At 39.0% G+C, this 20,725-nt stretch overlaps 1 protein-coding gene across 2 annotated transcripts in view; it reads left to right on the forward strand.

Annotated features, from left to right (window-relative positions):
• DPP10 (dipeptidyl peptidase like 10) overlaps window positions 1-16,177 on the forward strand; it is a 202,751-nt gene extending 186,574 nt beyond the window's left edge. The window contains exons 19-25 of one of the 2 annotated variants that reach the window (XM_008638220.2): window positions 4,774-4,968; window positions 6,261-6,315; window positions 9,851-9,950; window positions 10,668-10,726; window positions 10,815-10,887; window positions 12,465-12,538; window positions 13,914-16,177. In XM_008638220.2, the coding sequence (XP_008636442.1) occupies window positions 4,774-4,968; window positions 6,261-6,315; window positions 9,851-9,950; window positions 10,668-10,726; window positions 10,815-10,887; window positions 12,465-12,538; window positions 13,914-14,051 (694 nt within the window). In that variant the 3' untranslated portion in view covers window positions 14,052-16,177. The remainder of the gene's footprint in view (window positions 1-4,773; window positions 4,969-6,260; window positions 6,316-9,850; window positions 9,951-10,667; window positions 10,727-10,814; window positions 10,888-12,464; window positions 12,539-13,913) is intronic. The other variant, XM_017740242.1, reaches the window with a different exon arrangement.
• Window positions 16,178-20,725: the final 4,548 nt, after the last annotated feature.

Here is a 20,725-nt window from a genome sequence, read left to right on the forward strand (position 1 = left end):
AGTTTTGGGAAATACTCAAGATCTGAGGCACAGTAACACTGTCAATTAACAGCTGTCTTGTGTACCTTTGCACTTGTAAAGGATATTACTCATTTTAACTGGCAGGAGAAGGAACAGTGTAAAAATGTCTGGTAGATTCCACTACTTGATTGCAATATGCTTGTATGGGGGACATCCCTGAAATCCCTTTTGTTTGGCCAGGTTTTCCTCTGTAAAACTGCTGAAAAGTTTACTATTTAGGGGGTCCCTAAGTCATGTGAATGATTCATTAATTGCTTTGCCAGCCATCCACCTCCTGCCTGTATTCATCCTGCCCCTGTGGAGCAAGCCAGTGTTTCACCGACCCTTTGTGTTTCTGTTACATAAAAGTTATTTGATGGAGAGTCTTTTCTTTTTTTCTCTTTTAGATTTTCTTCCCCATTCTTTGAACTTTGTAATGTTTCTCAAGGCCTAGAGGAGGATTCATTTAGCTTAGTCTAAAAGATGAATAGACTGGAGGCTCATTCCAACTGTTTCATTGGCAGTAGCAGTCCTGGTTCTATGGGCAGTGATGGATCTGCTCTCTCCCTTCAGTCTTGTCCACACAAAAGTCTTGGGGAATCATTGAGATCCGTCCTCTTTCAGCTTCCCCTACTCCCACTTCCCCCACAGCAATACATATCTTACTAAGCACTAATAAAGTGCTCATTTAATCTTCTGTAGAAAAACAAAAGGAGATTCAAAACTTCACCTCCTTTTCTCATTACAGGGTTACATCTCTCATTCTCAAAATTGTATTTTTAAAGTCTTCAGCCTCAAGGGTTTTAGAAAGATATTTTAAGAATAACAGTTTTATTTTATTATGCTGTGTGCTTCAGTCCTGCCTATCACGTTTTCTACCCTCATAATGGAATCTCTTCTGGTGATGAGTTTTAATTTGTGTGGCCATATTGCAGGGAGGAGATGGAAACACACAGTCTGTCTTTAGCTGCGGTCTGATATGTCTGAACAGGGCATATGAACAGAGAGAAAAACTTTTTTTCTTTCTCAATGTTTGAGGCTATTTGAGGCTCTCGGATTTTTGACCAGTAATGGTGGGTGTGCTTGGAAACTGATTCTCGTGAAATCTGAGAAGGAAATGTATTTTACTATTGCACCAGTTTTGCAAAACAATCTTTCCCCACTCAATTTCACCATAAAAAAAAAAGAGGATATTTGTTTTTTTAGATTTTATTCTTTGGTTTTTAGCCTTTCTCACGTATTTGCTGTCCAGTTACCTTTTCCATATGCTGCACCAAATCCACAGTTTTGCAGAAATGAAAAGACATACACTGGAGATTAAGCAGGGATGACAGCAGTTATTTGCCATGCATCTTTTAAAATTGTCTTCCCCCCCCCTGCTTGGTCAGTCCTATAACTTCTAAAATTCCTATTCAAAATCTTGTCACTTGGTTTTCGAATGATGCAAAATATGGAACAGATTTTGCTGCAGCCATGCTAGCAGAGGAGTATTGCTCAGAGTACAGCAGCTTCTCTGCTAACACTGCATTATTCCCTGTAGGCTGTAACTCAAGTCATGAACAGAGACTTCAGTTTAAGCTTTTGGTTATAGAATCTGGAAGAACAGGTTCGCCTCTTTTCAGCAATATATAAACTTATAATGAGCTGCCCCTTTTTCCAGTCAGTCTGAGATGTGTGTGACTGACTTGCAAGAAGCACACAAACCCCCCACTGAGCTGTTGATATTGGTGTATTGTTGATGGTTTCTGCCTGTTTAAGCAGTACCACGATGCTGAACGTCAGCAGTATGCCCAAGCCATCAGCAGCTGTGCTGCCACAGTGGAATCACAGTGTAGTTGCTGTCAAAGACACACTGGGCGGCTCTGAACCTTGAAAGTCAGGAGTGAAAAAAAGGAAAATGCAAGCGCTGTCACTTGTGTGGAAGAAAAATGAATCAGAAAGAACCAGGCATGGTCTTCATTTGGATCATCTGCTCTCGTTTGAGCATCTGGAGATGATGCTCCTTTAGGAGCCCCTGAGGATGTTGAAGAGCCTGTAGCTTTGTTTGCCCTTTTTGGTGATGGCTTTGATTTTGCTGTAGTGCTTTGGCTGGCCCATGATTCCCTCAGGGCCATCCATACTTGGGTGGGAAGACTTTTGTATGTGCATTACACCTAAGCATCAATGGCACGGACTTTCTTCCAGGCTTACTAGTGGGGTCAAAAAATAATTCTGTGAAGAGTGTACCACTGAACAACAGTTAATTATAATTAGGCTGTGGGTAGTGATAAGCATAAATCAAAACCTGACCTTTGAGATGGCTGTAAAAGCAAGACAAACTTCCCAAATCAGGCTGTGCATGTTACTGCACTGTAGGACCAGCCTTGCTTTGCTACAGAGCCCTCAGGATGATGTTCAGATTTGTGTAAAGGATAAGAATTTTGCAGAAGCCCCCACATAAAAGGGTAAGAATGGGGCCTAAAGGGTGATTAGAATATATGCTGTCTCTCTCTGTAGGACACAAGCACACCTCAGATACTCAGCATCATTTTATAGTGGCTGCTGAAGAGTAAAGAGATCTTTTGGGAATTTTGCTATGTACCTCAATGGAAATAGCTTTAAATGCCTATCACAGACTACTTATATGGACATTCTTGAAATAAACTAACCACTGGAAAATTGCTTCCAAAAGCAATACATCAAACAACCCATCATGCAGGGCTGGATGACGTGTAGTGTTTAAAGTCTGAGCCCAAAAGTAGCCCAGCTATGACCTCCTAAAAGGAGCTTGAGAAACCATCACTGTCAGTTCACACCCACTGAGAAACTTGCTGAGGTTCTGTTTGTTTTTCCTTTTTAATAGAAGAAATTCTCTAAGGGTATCACCTTTGATTTAAAACACTTTTTGGTGTTAGCACTTTCTGGCTTAGAGAAAAGCTTATAAATGTAATGGTTCTTCTCCTATTCCTAAGTGTCTAGAAATACAACATATATATATATCTGTATACACCAGATGTATGTATAACTTAGATATAGAACATGTATAAATCCAATGTGAACAGTGTATTAGTTTTGTTCTCATATTTGATGGGAGGGAAGGAGGCTGACTCATGATATTTTCACTTGTGTGGAATGTGTTAATCTGTTGAAAAGTTACCTAGTCACACATGGATATTTCTGGCATATTATTGTGCAAAGTTGGAAGAATTTACAAATAATTGTAACTGATCTGAGGCTCCTATTATTGGAAGTAATGATAAATACTTTGTGAAAACATCTGTGTCAATGTGTAGTGCTTCTGAAAAGCTTGCTCTATGCAATGAGCAGAAATTGGAAGTATTGTTCTGCTCCTTATTGCAAATAATAATGATTATATACTTCCTGAATCATGTGTTTTCTGCAGAGCTCACTTGACAGTATTTCCAAACTCATTGCTTCACATTGTTAGCAATCAGTGTAATCACAACTGAATTGATTAAACACACCAAAAAAATGCCCTTCTTTTCTTTCTGTAAACCAAGTATAAACCTGATGCACAAGATAATGTAAATCAAGCATAACGTGTTGTGGCTGAGTCTGTAACCAAGTAATCCTGATTTCAGTACATGATATAGCAACTAAATAGATAGATCTGACTGAATTTGAGAACACATGTGTTCATTATATGCTTGCTAATTAACTGAGTGATTACCTTGAGGATGGTCTGTGTTATCCGCAGCCAAAGCCAGATACTGAATCAGCACGTTATTGTATATAAAAGACAATACTTAGTGTAGGATATTTTGTCTCTTTCTTCCCCAGGGTTTACCTAAGTCTATTTGGCAAAATAATAATTTCTGTCTTCATCTTTCATTCACCTTAGACAGGATTTTCCCACAGACCATCCAATTTAATTTCCATACAGCCAGCACAGACACTTTTACATTTTAATTTGCATTCTATTCTGGCAGATGCAGCCGGCATAGAACTATTTTGCATTTTGTACAACTTCATGGTAGCCTGCTCTTTTATTCTGTGTTTATCTTGGGGGAAAATAATGACAAACTTCCCTTTTAAAACTGACATTTTATTTTCTTTGTAAGGAAAATAGTGTATTTGACTTCAATGGAAAATCTTACTGTTTTTCTAGAAACTGCATTCTCCAATTCTATTTCACCTTTTGTGCTGTAAACCACCTTTTTTTTTTTTGGTCATAAAATAGACTTATCACTCCTGCCTGCATCCATTTCTTGCTATGAATTTGGATGGAGAAAATACAATTTTCTCTAGTGTATACTTTAGTCTTCTTTGTACTCTATTTCAAAAAATCCATTCAAGGATACAATAATGCAATTATTTTTGTTTTCTAAGATGACATCCTTCTTAATAGTATTATATATCCTACAGAATGGTAATCAGGGTGCTGAATGAATTTACCTTTTTGTGTGTTCAGAGCGACTTTACAAATTCTGCATGAGCCTTCTCAGAGCTGAGCTAGCCATTAGTGATTATGTTTGGGGTTTTTTCTTCACTTTATTATAAGCAGCACGAACTGCTTTAATTTTCTGTGTCCTTCAACAAAGTGTATTCAGGTATTGGCAGCCCCGCAGCATAGTGGTTATAAAGTTAAAGAAATTATTTTGCTGCAGGGCTTGCAGCTCTAATGGGATGGTATTGATGGAAGTGACAGTAGCTCAGCAGGGTTGCATAACCGACTGAACTCTGCCACACAGGTTAAATGAAATATCAGAGCTCGGCACAGTGCATCACATTGTCAATAGTCTTCGTTTGTGTCTGGTGTGTTGGTATTTGCAGTGATGAAGCTCCAGGCAGCCAGTTGGTTACAGATAAGTTTCACATTGACTGGGACTCAGTGCTTGTCAACTCTGATAATGTCATCGTAGCTCGATTCGATGGCAGAGGGAGTGGATTTCAAGGCCTCAAGATCCTACAGGAGGTCCACCGCTGCTTAGGATCAGTGGAAGTGAAGGACCAAATAGCAGCCGTAGAGTACGTATGTGCAAACTCTTCTCTTTCACCCTGCCCCCACCTGGATGAATGAGCATTTGAGCTAAAACTGCCCAGACTGTTTTCTCTGCATTGTTCATGTTTGTTTCTTAATGCAGTTGCAAATTTTGAAACCACAATCCTTCCATTACAAACAGCAAATAAAAAATCAAAGAGGTGTTTTGGGGGCTTTTTCTGTGTTGGTGTTTCTCTTTGATAAAGCTGTCCTGCTCTGTGCAGTCTAAATATGCCACCTGAGCTAAGTCATATTTGTATATATTCTGTAGGTAAATCTCTTGCTGTGCACATTAACGTTTAAATGCATTTGTGTTACAATATTTTAGGTCTGTACCATAGGATACTGCTCTCATTTCCACCACAGAGTTCCAGAGTAATCACACAAAACAAATGGAGTTCTAATGGTGTAAATGAGAGCAAAATTTGGGCAAATGCCTTTTATTTCTCATTTACATTATCATTCGCAGACTGATATAAGTCTCCTAGCTGCAGAAAAGAGTAATTTCCATCTGTGAAGTAATCATGTGTAGCTTTGACAACACTCCTTACTCAGGGTGTACGTGTCAGAATGCCTCATACCAAGGTCTGGATGGATTTTTTCTGGGTTTTCCAAGGGAAAGACAGATTTTAAGTCAGATACTTTTTCTCCTTCTTTTGAAAGGGGTTGATGCTTCAACCATTCCATGGATAGGAAGATGTGTCTGATATTTCCCCTCAGGTTATTCTGTCTTTTCTGTATAAAATTCACCCTAGAGGATTAATGGCCTCGATGAGAGAATTAATTATTTGTATATTTATCTAGATTCAGGAACGTCCATTCATTTTATCTTCCTTTAGCTGGTGCTAGGCATATGGTCAAAGCCAGTCATTTAAGCTCTAGTGAGTGGAAAATCCTGGCATTTCTGAAGAGTGATCCTCCCCAGACTGAGAGAAGTTTCCATCATGTGTAGGAATGCTAAAGGGTATCTCTCTTCTCTCCATTAGCTGAAAAACAGATGTAAAGGGATAATTTAGACAAGATGCTTAAATTCGGATATCTAAATTAGGTGAGATGGGCCAAACACCAACTGTTTGCCTTATAAAAAAAGGAATTAGGAAGTAAATCACATTTCCCAGTGCAGTACTACTTATATGGATGTAATTTCTTCTTCTACCTGATCTGCATGTATGACAGTTCCTTAATGCACAAGTAATGTTCTTTACATACTATATTCAGGAAGTAAAATCCACCATTTTACTTTGCAAAAATTAAAAAAGAAACTTTTTTTTCCTTTCAGATCACTTCTGAAACAGCCCTTCATTGATCCTAAGAGACTGGGCATATTTGGAAAGGTAATGTGCAAAAATAGCAGGATATATCATCATGATTCTTTAAGAAAGTACTTTCAGTTCATAAATATATTTCTCTATTTTCTGAAGACAATTTCAGTTACTAAAATAGGGGAAAAAACCCATCTATAGTTTACTGTCTGTTCTGTACAGTATTTTTTCTCAGAACGGGTATTGAAGTCAATAAAATCAGTTTTATGGTATTACACTATTTGCATTTCGTAATCTGAAGGGAAAAGTATTTTTTAAAAATTCTGCTTTCTTTAGAAATTTTTAATAGGGACTTGTTTTTTGTGAAAGCTTGTTTCTTACAGTTTTATATTTGGGCTGCAGTTAAATTGACAATGTTGTCCTATAAAACACAGGTTTTATATCTGAATCTTTTACTGACCCCTGAGCTTAGCTGAGCACCTACCCTGTGTTACTCTCAGCAAGCTCCTTGTTGCACCAGTGAGAAATCTTGCCTTAGCTATTTTATCAGCTGTGTGCATGTCATTGCCCCTAGCATGAGACACAACAGGGCAAAGGCTCGACTTTTAGTATCAAGCTAAACATCATTTTACTGATGTCTATTAAAAAGCAACAATTAGAAACACCACACAACTTCTGCTTCATCTATGAACTGGCATGCACAACCTTTTAAATTTTTTTAAGTTTTCTTATTTAAAATGAAGCTGTTCTGTGTTTTTGAGCTCAAAGCAATAACAAACCGTGATCAAGTGCCCCCCAATCACCGCTTTTAAGAGCAGCATGTGTTTCACCATTAAGTGCCTTAGTTGCCATTCCCACTCTGCTTCTGAGTTGCTGCACAGCCTCAGGCAAGTCATTTAACCTGCCTGTCTCAGTCTGTCTGGATGCAGGATGAGGAGATTGACATTTACCTCCTGCATGGTAGCATTTTGAGGACTGGCTAATGTTAGTGACTGCTGTTAGCATTTCATATGAACATGACCTTCCTCAAAGATCTGAGCTCTTGCTGCATACCTTGAGCTGAAGAAACCATCACTGCAAGAATTTCAGGCAGGTCAAAATCAGTATTTGGGTTGTAGGGGGGCAACCAGAGATTTTCCAGCTGAGGATGTGCAAGCAGGGCCAATTTCATCCACCAGGTGATCATGGCACACATTTCTATTCAGGTTTTAATGCCTGTTACCAGTGTATATGAAAGACACATGTATAGAAGCATCAAAAATTCTCTATATCCTCTTCCCAAATGATTGAAAAAACTTTTTGTGGATTGAAATCCCTAAGCATCCACAATTGCTTGGTTTTGACTTCAGAAGTTCTTTTCATTGCTACTTGAAAATTCCCGCTTGTTTTCTGACAGAGATTCATCAGTACCTTTTTTCCTAAGAGTGATGTGATGAGCCAGTTACTGAAGAGCATGCATGTTACCACGGCTTACATGTCTGCCAAGGCCTACCCCCAATTTTCTTTTCTTGCATGAAATATCATTGAATACCATGTTCCTGCATTTATTTTCTGAGAGAAGTGTTGAGGAGGGAAGAGCGAGAAATTCAATAAGCTTTCAACACTGCTTTGAATTCAGGGAAATTTCTTCTTTCCAAGTTAACATTTCAGAGTTGTTTTTTTACTGTCAAAAGAAAAAAAAAATCATAAAATTTAAAAGTCAGTTTTATAATTAATGATAAAGCCTGTTTAACAGTTTCTTTGGGTTAATTGTATTTTCCTCCACTTTGCTTGTTTTAGAGTCAATTATAAATCTACTTTAAAACTAATTTCTTTTTTATCACGTACAAGAACGTGATAGGGAAACATTTTTTTTTCTTTCTATGCATTAAATTGCCTTACTGATGAAAACAGAATATGCACTTTGCTTGAAAAGAAGCTGACTTTGGAATGGCTTAATGCTGATCTCATAAAGCTGGACTTATGCACACTTTCAGGGAGCTCTTTAAGAGGTTTCAGAACTACACAGAAGTAAAATTCTTGTCACAATCGGTGATGTCATTGAGGCACAAGGGTAACAAGACTGTCCAGAAGGGCACAGTGAGGGAAATTGCCAGGCACTCTGCCAATGCCCCCTTGCTTATCTCTGTGGGGGCTGCAAGCCCGAGTGATGCACGATCCAAGGGCCTTTCTGAACTGGTAGACAGCCAAGTGTGGTTCCATGTAGTTTGTGGTTTTATTCATGGAAGTGAAAAGAGAGTTTTAAAATGCTTTGCAATTCTACAGCCAACATCTTTCTTGAAAATGTGGCAATTAGGCTGTAACCCCAGAAACCCAGCAGATGAGGGAGGCTCCACGTGTTCGTGCATCAGGATGTATGGAATAGCAATGTCGCTGTGAAATGCTTCTAAGAATTTCTAAAAAAATTTGCTCTGTAGTGTTTTTGTCCTGGAAAGCCTGGCTGGTAGCAAGGGCACATGCACAAAGGGAAGAAGCTCCCAGGAGAATTAAACAAGCTCGTAATGAAAACATGGAATAAATAGTAGATAACCTGGCAATACCTATCCTTGGATTAAAATTGTGCTGTGGAGCTACTGGGCAAGACACAAACAGAATATTAAGCAAAAGTAAAAGCAGAGAAAACCCAGAGGCAGAGGAAAGTTGCTATTCTCTTAAACTCTTTGAGTTATGTAAGTTACAGGTGCCCACTCAGAAATTCTGTCTTAGGTGAAATCTCCTCCTGCACATGAACAGATCTGGATGGCTCTTGGCCTCCTGGGCTGAAATTTCTATGGGAAAGGAATAACTCAGTTCCTCCCGCTCCCTTGAAAATCCAGCTCTTACTTGGTATTTTCTTCAGTGTGTCCAATTCCCATTTACTATGGATTGATTCCAAAGAACAGTCCTCTTTGCTTACATTTCTTAAATAAGGTTAAAAGGTTGTCAAATATTACCATTCTTCCACAGAAATCATCTGTTCATTAACTATTTAGACATGAAGAACAGGAGCAGGCAGAATTCGTAGAAGTCCATGAGAAAACTGTGAGCACTTGATGCATAATCCTTTTTTGGATCAGCTGGTGTTTTGCATTATATTTTCCCTGTCATGGGATAATTTCATCTTCCTGAAGTGTTGTGCCAAACACAAAACAACAACAACAAAAAATACGTGGAGAAATACCAATTTTTCAGTACTGATGAAGGGAAAAAAAGATGGCAAGTGGAGAAATTTGAGGAACCCGTAATATATGAGAAAATCATCAATCCCAGGTGCCACAATTCAGAATTTCATTTTCTGCGAGTCTAGAATGATTACAGGTGTACAGAAATGGATTTCCAGTGTCATTTCAAGGAAATCTGTGGTCTCAAGTTAAAGCTTTCACAAAGGTTTCATGGCTCTCTCGCGTCAACTCTTCCAGGGGAGATGTGTTAGGCTTTGGAGATGGTGAAGAAATGTGCAATACTCATTATTATTAACTGCATAGATTAAAGGTCATGACCAGGTCAATGAGATATTTATGCACCCTTAAACTGTAAAAATGGTACCACTGGATTAGCAGCTAATGGCCTTTAGCTTTATTCTTGGTAGAATGAAATAAATTAACAAAGATCTCAATCCCATTATTAGGGGTATGGTGGCTACATTACATCGATGATCCTCAAATCCAGCGAGCGGCTCTTCAAGTGTGGAGCTGTGGTGGCACCAATCACAGATATGAAGTTATATGGTGAGTGCTCCCTGCCCTAAACCTGTGTGATAGTTTATTCAGAATACCTGTCATTTATTTTAACTAAGGGCAGATAATGCAACAATATTAATGAGGTTTCACCTCACTGTCTTGGTCTGTTTTTCAAATGAAAGTAAAGCTGACACTGGGAGAGTTCACCAGAACCCACAATAGGCACAGTATTATTGACAGCACTGATTTTGCAGTCATTTACCTCATTTTAACTAGTTTCCTAAGAATCCTTTAGGTATACAAGCATGAATCAAGTCTTGAATTAGGAATGAATCTTTTAAGGTTAGTAGTGAATTCCCTACAATATCAACCATGTTGTCATTCAGTCACAGGTTATTTGGTTCTGTATGTGAAGTTTTGGGCACAGGCTGTGAACCGTGATACACAGGAAACCAGACCAGATTACTTTAATGGTCTGTTAGACTTTGGGTTTTAGCTTGTGCTTTGGTTTGGGTTTTTTCTGTTGTTGGCTGGGGTTTTTATTTTGTGAGGAGAGATGGTTGGGTATTGGTTGGTTTCTTTTTTTAACTATTTAAAAGTGGGTTTAAATGGTGCATCAAAATGGTACATTGAGTGTCTCTAAATGAACATCTCGAATTCATGGCTTAAATAGCTTCTGACTCTAGGTCAGAAATGATGAGTTTTAAAATAGAAATAACTTGGAATTCACAAGGTCTGTTGTTTTGGTTTTTTTTATTTTTACAGCATCAGCTTTTTCAGAAAGATACCTTGGGATTCCATCAAAAGAGGAAATTACTTATCAGGTAATTTTGTATAAACAAGTAACCTAAAATGACCATTTTACTCTCAAAATGCAATTCAGTTACAGTTTTGTGTGTGTTTGTTCACTAGGCATCCAGCGTATTACACAATCTTCATGGTTTAAAAGAAGTGGATTTGCTAATAGTTCATGGGACAGCTGATGGTAAGTGATTACAGATGCAACTAATTTGGAGTCCAAGTGTCCAATAGGCAGGCATTCAAGGGCTGATGAGGCACACACCTAGCAAGTACATTTGCAGTTTCATTTTCCCTCTGATAGGATTTTTTATTTTGTTTCAACTGTCACTTCTAGCTCTGAACTGGTGACGCTTTTCTTTGCTGAGGATTTGCACCTTTTAGGTGCTGTATGTTCTAATTTGTTTAAATCTTGTGGACCACTGTGTTGCTAGTGAAAGGTATTATATGAATTATTAATAGAAAAACATACATTTTTAATGTTGTTTTAAATTCATAGAAATTCTGCAGAATTGTCAGTACAGCTGGTGAAGTACATTTCCAAATGGGAAGTTAATCTTTTCATCTAATTAATTACAAGGTAGTGCCAAAGCTTCTGAAGCTGAAGCTACACAGAACCTTTTAATAGCACCAATACTTTTAGCAGTAGATTAAGACAGAGAATGAGTAATGCAGGATAAGTTCTAGCACTTTAGATGGAATCATAAGATTCATCAATTGAGATAATTTGTAATTGCAGATTTAACTGCAGTGTATTTTTCTGAACGTTCTTAACTGAAGTAAGTCTAAAGAATGAGCTTTGATGCAGGCCCAAATTACAGTGATGCAAACAGCTGCTCTGTACAGACTGACATGCCTGCTTCTTTCCCAGTATTTTCTGGTGGATGTGGGAAAACACAAGGTTTCTTACTCCTCAGTCTGAAGTGATAAGTGCCTCACAGAGGTGACAGTGCTCAGGCACAGCTGGCAGAGTGCCAGCCTGTCACCCCAGTGTGGCTTGCCAAACCTGTGTTACAGATCCAAAGTGCAACCAGAGCAGTGCAAATACTGCCCAGTGCCTCTCCCCAGAGCACAGGGGAGAGGGATGAAAATATACTGGGTGACTGAGAAGGGATGAGAGGCTCAAGCTTTGCTGATTGCAACAGGCAGCAATTTCTCCCCCTCTGAACTGAGCACTGGAGGGAATGGGGACTTTGATAGATGTCTGAGCAAAGCAGGGTGCTCTGGCCTGGGAGTCTGACTGCCTGCTGCCCTTGCTCGATACCACATCCAGTGACACTGCCCAGCCCACCCACAGCCTAAACTCTGCAGAGTTAGGACATGGTAATAATGGTTTTGCCACACAAAACTCAGGTTACTGGTAGGTTCCAGAAAGTCCATTACCTAAAGAAGTGTGGGCTGTAATGACCCTGTGCAAGCAATAGAGAATTCAGTGTGCTTTCCTTCAAGCAAATTATAAAATGCCACAATGTTCACACAGAATGGTTTTTCACATCTCTAAGCTATCACAGTGTGTGTAAATCAAAGGTAAGCAGAGCAGTCCTCACAAAGTGTGTGGAAAGTGTGGCTTCCCTTGGGGCTTCCAGCTCCTTCTCCAAAACCTCTGCTGTAACACCCTGTTGCTGGTGGGGCTGGCCTTAAAGATAGTCAGCTTCAGATCCAGTAATTACAGAGCCTGGAAATATTTCCAGCCAAAGTTGTGTAACAGATAAGTATTTCATATTAATGTAGCTGTTTCTAATAATATCAAATGTTTTCTTGCAGCTAAAGTTCACTTCCAGCATTCAGCAGAACTAATTAAGCGTCTAATAAAAGCTGGGGCTAATTACACTATGCAGGTATGTGCACCTGTGACTTTTCCTATAAACACAGTTGAACATTTAACTTCCTGTTGCTATTTCTTCACTGCAAAGGACCCTCTCTACCACAACACAGTGGTATTACCTCAGTTTGCAGTTAGAACTCTGGTTAATCCCATTTTCCTCACTGTTGGTATGGACATCAGGAGCTATATCATCTTGTCATTCTCCTGGGCTCTTCCTCCTCTCTCTCATCTTTCTTTTTTCCTCCTGTTATCCTACAATTTTATACAAAGTGCTCTGGAATCCATAGGCGTTCTTTATAACACGGGGATGTCACTACTTTGGGTCCCTTTTTACGTAAAATGGTATTGGGTCACATGAGAGTAATTTCCCCTTATTTTCAACGTTTAAATTCATTGAAAGAACATGACAGAGCCTCAGCCAAGGTATGGACCTGCATGGGACCCACCCAGATCATATGGATGCTGCTGGCAGAGGGTTTTGATTGAATTAGTATCTCCAAATATCCCTGGTGCTGGACTCTGCAAATCTTGACCTTACTGGGCTTTAGGTGATCCTGTAGTTTCCACTGGAGTGTGTGAGCTCACATCAGGGAGGAGGAGGCAAGAAGGGGGTTGGTGCCACTTAAGGAAGGGAAAAGGACTTCAAATGTAGAAAATGTTCCTTCTGCCTTTGTGGTTTCAGCTGAGGGGATGTGAAGGCCTGTGGAGAGAGGAAGAAGCAAGAATGACAGAGTTCTCCCTGAAGAGCCCTGTTGAGCCATTCTCATGCAACCTTGTGATCACCTGGCTTTGAGGAGGCAGCTGAAGCTTTTTGCCTCAGGCCTCCTCAGGTCTCTTGTCTGGTGGCCTGGATTTCTTCATTCAGCCTGCAAATGTTTGCTCAGCCTCACTTGGGAGAAATCCCCAGTGGAATTTAAGAGATAAAAATGCCCACATCCACCCTAGGAGAGAGAAGATGGGCTTTGGACCAGATAGGAAGATAGTTAAAAATATGAATAAAAAGGGTTTTTGCCAAACACTTAGAAGCTGAGATATTGAGAGGTCCCTAAAAGCATGAGGTAATTAATCCTCATGGATGTTAATGGGATTTGGATGCCTAGGCACTATTGAGAGTGCCAGCTGAGTAAACTGTTGTAAGCACAATGGCTGAGAATATAAATTTCTTCACTTCTGCAGATTCCACTGCAGTGGTTGTTTTATGTAAGTTCAAATTCCAAGAGAATGAGTTTTACTTTGGGTTTTATTAGCTTTCCTTGATGCCATAAAACTAATGTTATCATCCTGTTGTCATCTAAAACATTTTGAAGATCAGAGAAAGAAAATTAGAGTCCTAAATATTTGAAAAGCCTTTAGAAGCTATTTACTTTTTTTCCTTTCTCCTCTGCCAGATCTACCCGGATGAAGGTCATAACATTGCTTCAGAGAAAAGCAAATATCACCTTTACAGCACAATCCTTGGGTTTTTTAGAGCTTGTTTAAAGGAGGAGACACCAATTTTACCACAGGAACCTGAAGAGGATGAATAAGGAAGCCTATTTGTGTAGTATTGAAGGGGACTTACTTTGCGGCTCAATAAAACCTTAAATAAAAGTGACTGTAAGATTGCAGATTCTGCAGAAGCTCAAGGGCAGCTAAAGGAGACCACAGTGGAACAGCACATTTACAGACAATGAGCTAATAAACTGGAATTCGACTACAAAAAAGTCCAAACATATTACCAAGGGACAAAACCTTTACCTTTGTGGAAGGTCAACAGTTGGTTACAGTTTCCTGGAAGAACTTAGTTTTGCATAAGTGTAGGGTTAGTGCATGTTTGTTATGTTAAGCCTCACTGTTGGTTCTGTAAGTGGTTGCTTGTTTTTTTTTATAATTTAAGTGCACATCTTTATTCATCTTTGCATAAGGCACAACCTATCATAAGTATTCTGGCCACTAATATTCTAAAAGGTGAACTGCAATCTAACACTGTAATGTTACAATAAGTGCAATTCTTCTGCTGTCTATTACACGTAAGAAACCACAGAGATAATAAAGGGCACGATATTTTCTCTAGTTTCTGCTCAAAGGGGATATTGTCTAGTGCATCATATAACATGGATATTGAAAATTATTTCCCCCACACAATTTCAGCATTTACAATTATTACTGTACCTACTAGTAACCAATAGGGGACTTTTTGGTGGTGTGCTCTTGGTCTTTATGTATATACCCAGGAATCCCTAAGCAGAAAACCTTTTTGAGCTTGAAGAAATTTTTTCAAGATGTAATTGACAGCTGTATTTAAAACAATATCTGCAATTGAAATCATTCCCCAGTCCAAAATGTATCTATTGTTTCCTTAAAATATGTTTGAGTTGTGTTTTGGTATTGTTTATAGTAGTTAATAGTTTGCTGGTTACACTCTAATTTTAGAATATGCTACTTTGTCACATGTAAATTAGATACATAAATATTAAATTATAGTTTCACATAAAGAAAGTTTATTAACAATGTATAATGCCACTGAGTAATACTTTACTCCTCAAATGAAGACATATTTTGTATAGTGCATCTTTCTTTCCTCCCATCTGGTCTCAGATGTAATTCTGATGTTCATCAAGGTGGTGACGTAGCTCGAACACACCATTAGATTTATTCCAAGGCTGCTCATTAAGTCTCTTGCAACAAGGTTTATCTTCAACAGCATCACAAAGGAATGAAATGTTTTTCATTTGAGGCAAAGGAAGATCTGACAAGTTAGATTTTATTATTTATTCAGAGGGTGAGCCCCTCCTGCATCCACTTATTTGCCAGGGTGAAGTACAGCAATAGAAATTGAAACTATGAAATAAAAAAGGCAGCCAGTTTGGGTCTGCAGAATATTAACTCTGATCATGGAAAGCAAGTACAGTGTTGGCTTAATTTGAGATATCTTCCTGAAGGTATATGAAAACTCCTGACAGATGCTGTGCCACGTATAGGAGAATAGCTGTAGTTTTTTTATTTCTGGATATATTTCAAATACTTTCCTACCCAATTAAGGTTTAATTTCTTGCAAGATTAAAAAGAAAGTAATTTTTGAAGGTAAATATACTATTTAAGATGTAAAGTTCTGCATATTTTATGAGAATGGGAATTGTTTTTAATGTAATGAAAAATCACCTGAAGCTTTTTTACTCATCACTTCCTTCTGGAATATTTTCTTTCACTGTTAGGATTTTTTTTTATGATGCAAATAATTAATTTGTCTGAAAGGCGTGGTTTTATGGAACACTGAAAAGTCTCTTGTCTTTTAATGTTTAGTATTTCTCTTGTTTCGTTAGCAATGTTCAACTATTTTTCAATTAGTTTAATACAATTTTAATGTGCAATGATACCTTGTTTGGGTCCCAGTGTTACCACGAAGTGTGGCTTTGCTTTGTGGTATTTATAGGACTTATGGGGTACATATAGTACAGTGTAGTTAGGGTATCTATTTATGGGGGCTACTATGTGCACTGCAGTAATGTCACTCAAAACAACAACGAAAAAGTAAGAGCAGAATTCAAACAAGGTTTTACAATTCCTGTTTTCTCTGGAGGAGCGGCGCTTTCAAGTCTTCTCTTGGCCGGGCCTGCTGGTTTGTGATTTTATAAATGACACCTGTCACTCAATAAACGCTCACCTGACAGTACAGATGCTTCTCCTAACCAGCCATGGTAAATGAGTTCCCAACCCAGCTGAATTCAATGAGCAGGGTTTTCCCACTTGGAGCCAAGTGGCCATGAAGGAAACACAAGCTGCATGCACGCTCTGAGCACGGCCTCGGTGTGTGGAGGATACAGGAAAAGGCCGATTCCACCAGAATGTGCTGGTGTTTCTCTGCAGAACAGCCACTCCATGCTCGTGTTTGCTGTGTAACAGCCACTCCATGCTCGTGTTTGCTGTGTGTCACATCCAGTTGTGTTTAGTTACCTGCAAAAGGAAGCAAACAGGGCTTGTGTCTCAGCAGTAGCAAGTGCTCGGGAAATGTGTTACCCCAGATTTTGGATCCCATACCCTGTTCCCTCCTTCCCCTATAGCTCTGTTTCAGGCTCCCACTCCCTATTTATTGTACCCCAACATCCCACCTCCAATTTCCCAGACTTTGAAGTGTCCTAGGTCATGGCCTTCTGTAGGAATGCCTTTGGCAAGACTGGTACGTTTAAAAAGCGTGTTATCTGAAATCTGTGGAAATCTGGGTGGAAATGTGGTATGCTTTTAATGTTATCATTATTTCTCACACTGTCCTACAAATACAGGTATTTTTATATACATGTGTACACCAGGGTGAGCATCAGACACAGATTAATTGCTTTTACTGGTATTTTTATGCATGAGTTGAATTCGGATATTGCAAAAGTGTTTGCCAGATACAGGCTCTGCTAGTTAGACTGAAGAATTTGGTGTAGGACATTGCTTTACTTTTGCTGACCTGTTGAAATAATCCTTCCACTTACAGCACAACTGAACAGGGTTACCTGTTGGAGTCTGCATACATAACTAATGGCAATCGTTAATTACTGTAGGCGATCTACAGGAGTGAGCAAGAATTAGTACACATTGCACTAAAATAGCACAAAATAATGTAGACTTTTTGTAGCTTATCCATTGTTAAGCACCGTGATGACATTTTGGGTCTGAAAAATTTCTGTTTGATTCCGCTGTCCTTAAAATATGACACTTACTAGACTAGACCTATTAATTTATGGAAAGCTAGGGAATCAGCATATCCATTTACTGCTTGCTAGAGCTTATCTTTACCTTCTTGATTCCTCTCTCCTTTTTCTGCTACTACAACTTGCAAAATCTATGAAACCTGTAGGTCATATTGAAATTTCAATTATATTACAAAATCAGGCATAACTGCGTGTCAATTGGAATAGTTTCCCCAGACTGTTGAGTACAAAGAAAGGCTGATTATTTTTAAAAGTTAATTTATTTAATCTTTTGGCAGCAAGGACAGAATTATTTATGACCTGGTTCATTAACATCTGCTATGATTTGATATAACCAACTGCTCCTTGTTCCTCAGTTTTTGGCACGTGTAGATCTCCCCGTGTCTGAAAGTGAAGATTATTCTCTCTGTTGTCTCAGCTCTGGCACTTTGAGTATGGAGTCAGTTAGGTTCATTTAGTTGAGAAATTGCACCTTTTAAGACAGAAGAGCTTTTATTTGATCGTAAGCCAAAGATTCTCCTTGGAAATTTGGAATATTAAATGTTGGCTCCTTTAATAAAATGCAGAGGATACAAGGTGTGACCTCGTATCCCTCCTCACAGGTTTAATAGATGAAGAAAGAAGCAAGAGGAGGATGACCCAAAGATCCTGAATACCACTTTCTTCTGCACAGCTTCAAATTACACAGGCAAGGTGCAGTGGTCCTGGTGTTTTGTATTTACTGCAAGTAACTCCTCCTGGCAAGTCAGTTGCCTCTAGGGAAGGAAGAAACTGACTGGTATTACTGCTGCATCTTCTGCAAAACATCTTCAGTGGCATTAAGATTCCTTGTCCTTGTCCTCTGGATGATTTCAAGAGTGCTACGGAGAATGGGGAGCTCCTGGGATGTGGCTGAGGAGAGTCACAACTTCCCAGGCACCTGGAGCTTTGAAAAGGAAAGAAAGAAAATAGTTAAACTTCTGTCTGTTGAATTTCAGATGTGAAATTGGAGAAGGAGCCCAGCTTCAAGGAGGTAGGTGGATGACAAGTGTTAGTGATTTGCTCATTGGGGTGGTAAAACTACAGGTGTCTTACAAACTTAGCACCTAAATGTGCAGTGGTGAGTAAAATATTTGTTTTCCAATGTCTGCAAATTACAGTGTTGTTAGATTAGGCTGATCAGGTGTTTGGATGGAATTAAGGAAATTAAACCACCTAAGTGTATGCGGTCCAATGTTTCCATTAAGCTTGGGACTAGACCCTTTTCCCATATAATTAGTTTGGAAATCCAATATCCTATTTTACCTCAGTGGAACTTAACAGCAATGAAATTGATTTAATAATGCCTATACCCCATGAGGACACAAATGATATATGTATATATACAGTTCTTAATTAAAATATCCCATGAAGTGCTAACAGCCCTTTTTTAGATTTCATGACCAAAGAAAAAATAGAAAAAAAAATGCTTCTGGTTGGTAAAAGCATCAGAGGGAATATAATTGGTAGGGAGATGCTTAGGAAATATTTTCCTAAGGAAAGTGATGTTTCCTGCTGTAATGTATTTTGTGTCCTAAGTGAGTTGAGAGTGCAGCTTCTAAGAGAATTTTGATGTTGATGCACAGCTGATGTCAAAGTGCTCGTATTGGGAGCAGGTACCTGCACAGGCAGGCGTTCCCATCCTTCAGGCAGTGCAGAACCTTCACAGCTCTCTGTGGAGAGGGGCTATAATCCCAGAGTTCAGTCCATCAAAGAGCACAATTGATAGGAAAAAGTGTGAAATTGTTGCCTCGGGAATAAGAAGAATATTGTTAAAAAATGACTGAGCAATATGGGCATCTTGCTGTTCTCCAGTTTGTCTGAGGTGAGGGTGGGAGCTTGGCCAGGGCATTTGGTGACAGACCCCACACACCCAGCTGACAGAGCAGCTGGCAGCAATTACAGCTCCAGCAGGGTCTGAAAATGCTCCAGCTTCACTGTGGGGAAAAAAAAAAGGTAAGGGCATATAATGCATGGACAGAATATCTTGTCTTGGATAGTGCTGCAGAAGAGGTCCTTTAATAAAATGATGCCTCCAAAATCCTAATGGAGCACAGCACATGCCTGAAGTGCTCTGGTTTGTTCCACCTCTCAGCCTCTTCCTGGCACATAGATTGGACAAATAAAATAATGGGTAGAATCCAGTCTTGAGAAGGTTTTCAGCACCATTAGGAGAGAGGTAAAAAAGAAAAGTGCTCTGGGAAGACAGGCACAGAGACATTTTATTGCAATATGTTGCTCTATCAGAACTGTCGCTCCAAAATAAAGTGGTGCACTGGTAACCTTAGAGACAAGTGCAGCCAGTGCTTGATTCAATAAACTTTCAGCTAAGGCAGGAAAGCCAGATCATTCTGTTATTTCCACAAAAGAATGATGAATTACATGTTTTTTTATGGATTTTCAGTCCTGTGTGTAATTTATATCCTACACTTCAGATAGTCATTATAAGATAAGAATTGTTAAATATAATTCCACATTTGAAATAAGCAGTTACAGTAAAATATTTCATTTTTCAAAAGAGCGCAAATTGTTACAGTTAAAGGCATTTACACTGCCAGGTTAACTGTTCTTCCTTTTGGGTTGTAGTAGACAATAAATGTATTGGGGTCACAGGTTTTTTAATTGGTGTGGAAACTGCACTGAACTTGGACAGGGGAGTTTATCTTTTTTTTTGTAGGAATTGCTTATGGAAATACAGTGAATCTGAATACCAGTGAAATATTTGAAGGAGGTCTTACAGAACAGCATATGAAAAATACAGAACATCATACAAAAAATACAAGTATCTAGGAAGGTGAGGACCACAAATGAAGGAACAAGTACAGTAATTTGCCAGTATAATCAGAATTAGGCAAGACAAAAGAAAAGGCAGTGTGGAAAGTTGATCTAGGCAGAACTTTTAGGCTTAAAGGGAGCACTGTGAGAGAGCATATCAAATTTTGTAGCTGTGCTTTATCCTAAATTTTTCTCCTTCAAGAACTTCTTTCTGAGATGAGGCTGGAAGCAAAGTTGTGCACAGATTTTTTCCAGCAAGGAGCTGAGTCCCTATCAGTCATTTTCTTATTTAAAAAAAAAAAAAAAAAAAAAAAAAAAAAAAAAAAAAAAAAAAAAAAAAAAAAACCCCAGCCCAGAGTGTAGGCTAGCAGCTTAGCAATTACAAATTGGAAGAGCAGGGGTTGAGCTGATTTCAAGGAGCTCAGTGCTTCAAGAAGAGGCCTCAGCACAGTGGGAAAACAGAGAGCAAGGTGCTGTTTATCCCAAGTGAAGAAGTTGAAATGTGGTTCGTAAACAGCATTAGGACAAGACTCTTTCTGTCTGTAGTATGATGTGATGTGAAGGTGTAATTTCTTTGGTATGCTAATGAGTGTTCATTCATTATAGCAGAGACCAAGCCTGGGAGGCTGAGTGCCAGACACCGCTGGTGCTGAGTGGGTTCACAACAGGACACCTGACGAGAACACGTCAGTGCTCTCTTAATGTTGGCCTTGCTTTCCCATGGCACTAGG

This window comes from Corvus brachyrhynchos, unplaced genomic scaffold (genome assembly GCF_000691975.1).
Source record: "Corvus brachyrhynchos isolate BGI_N302 unplaced genomic scaffold, ASM69197v1 scaffold126, whole genome shotgun sequence".
NCBI classification, from domain to species: Eukaryota; Metazoa; Chordata; class Aves; order Passeriformes; family Corvidae; genus Corvus; species Corvus brachyrhynchos.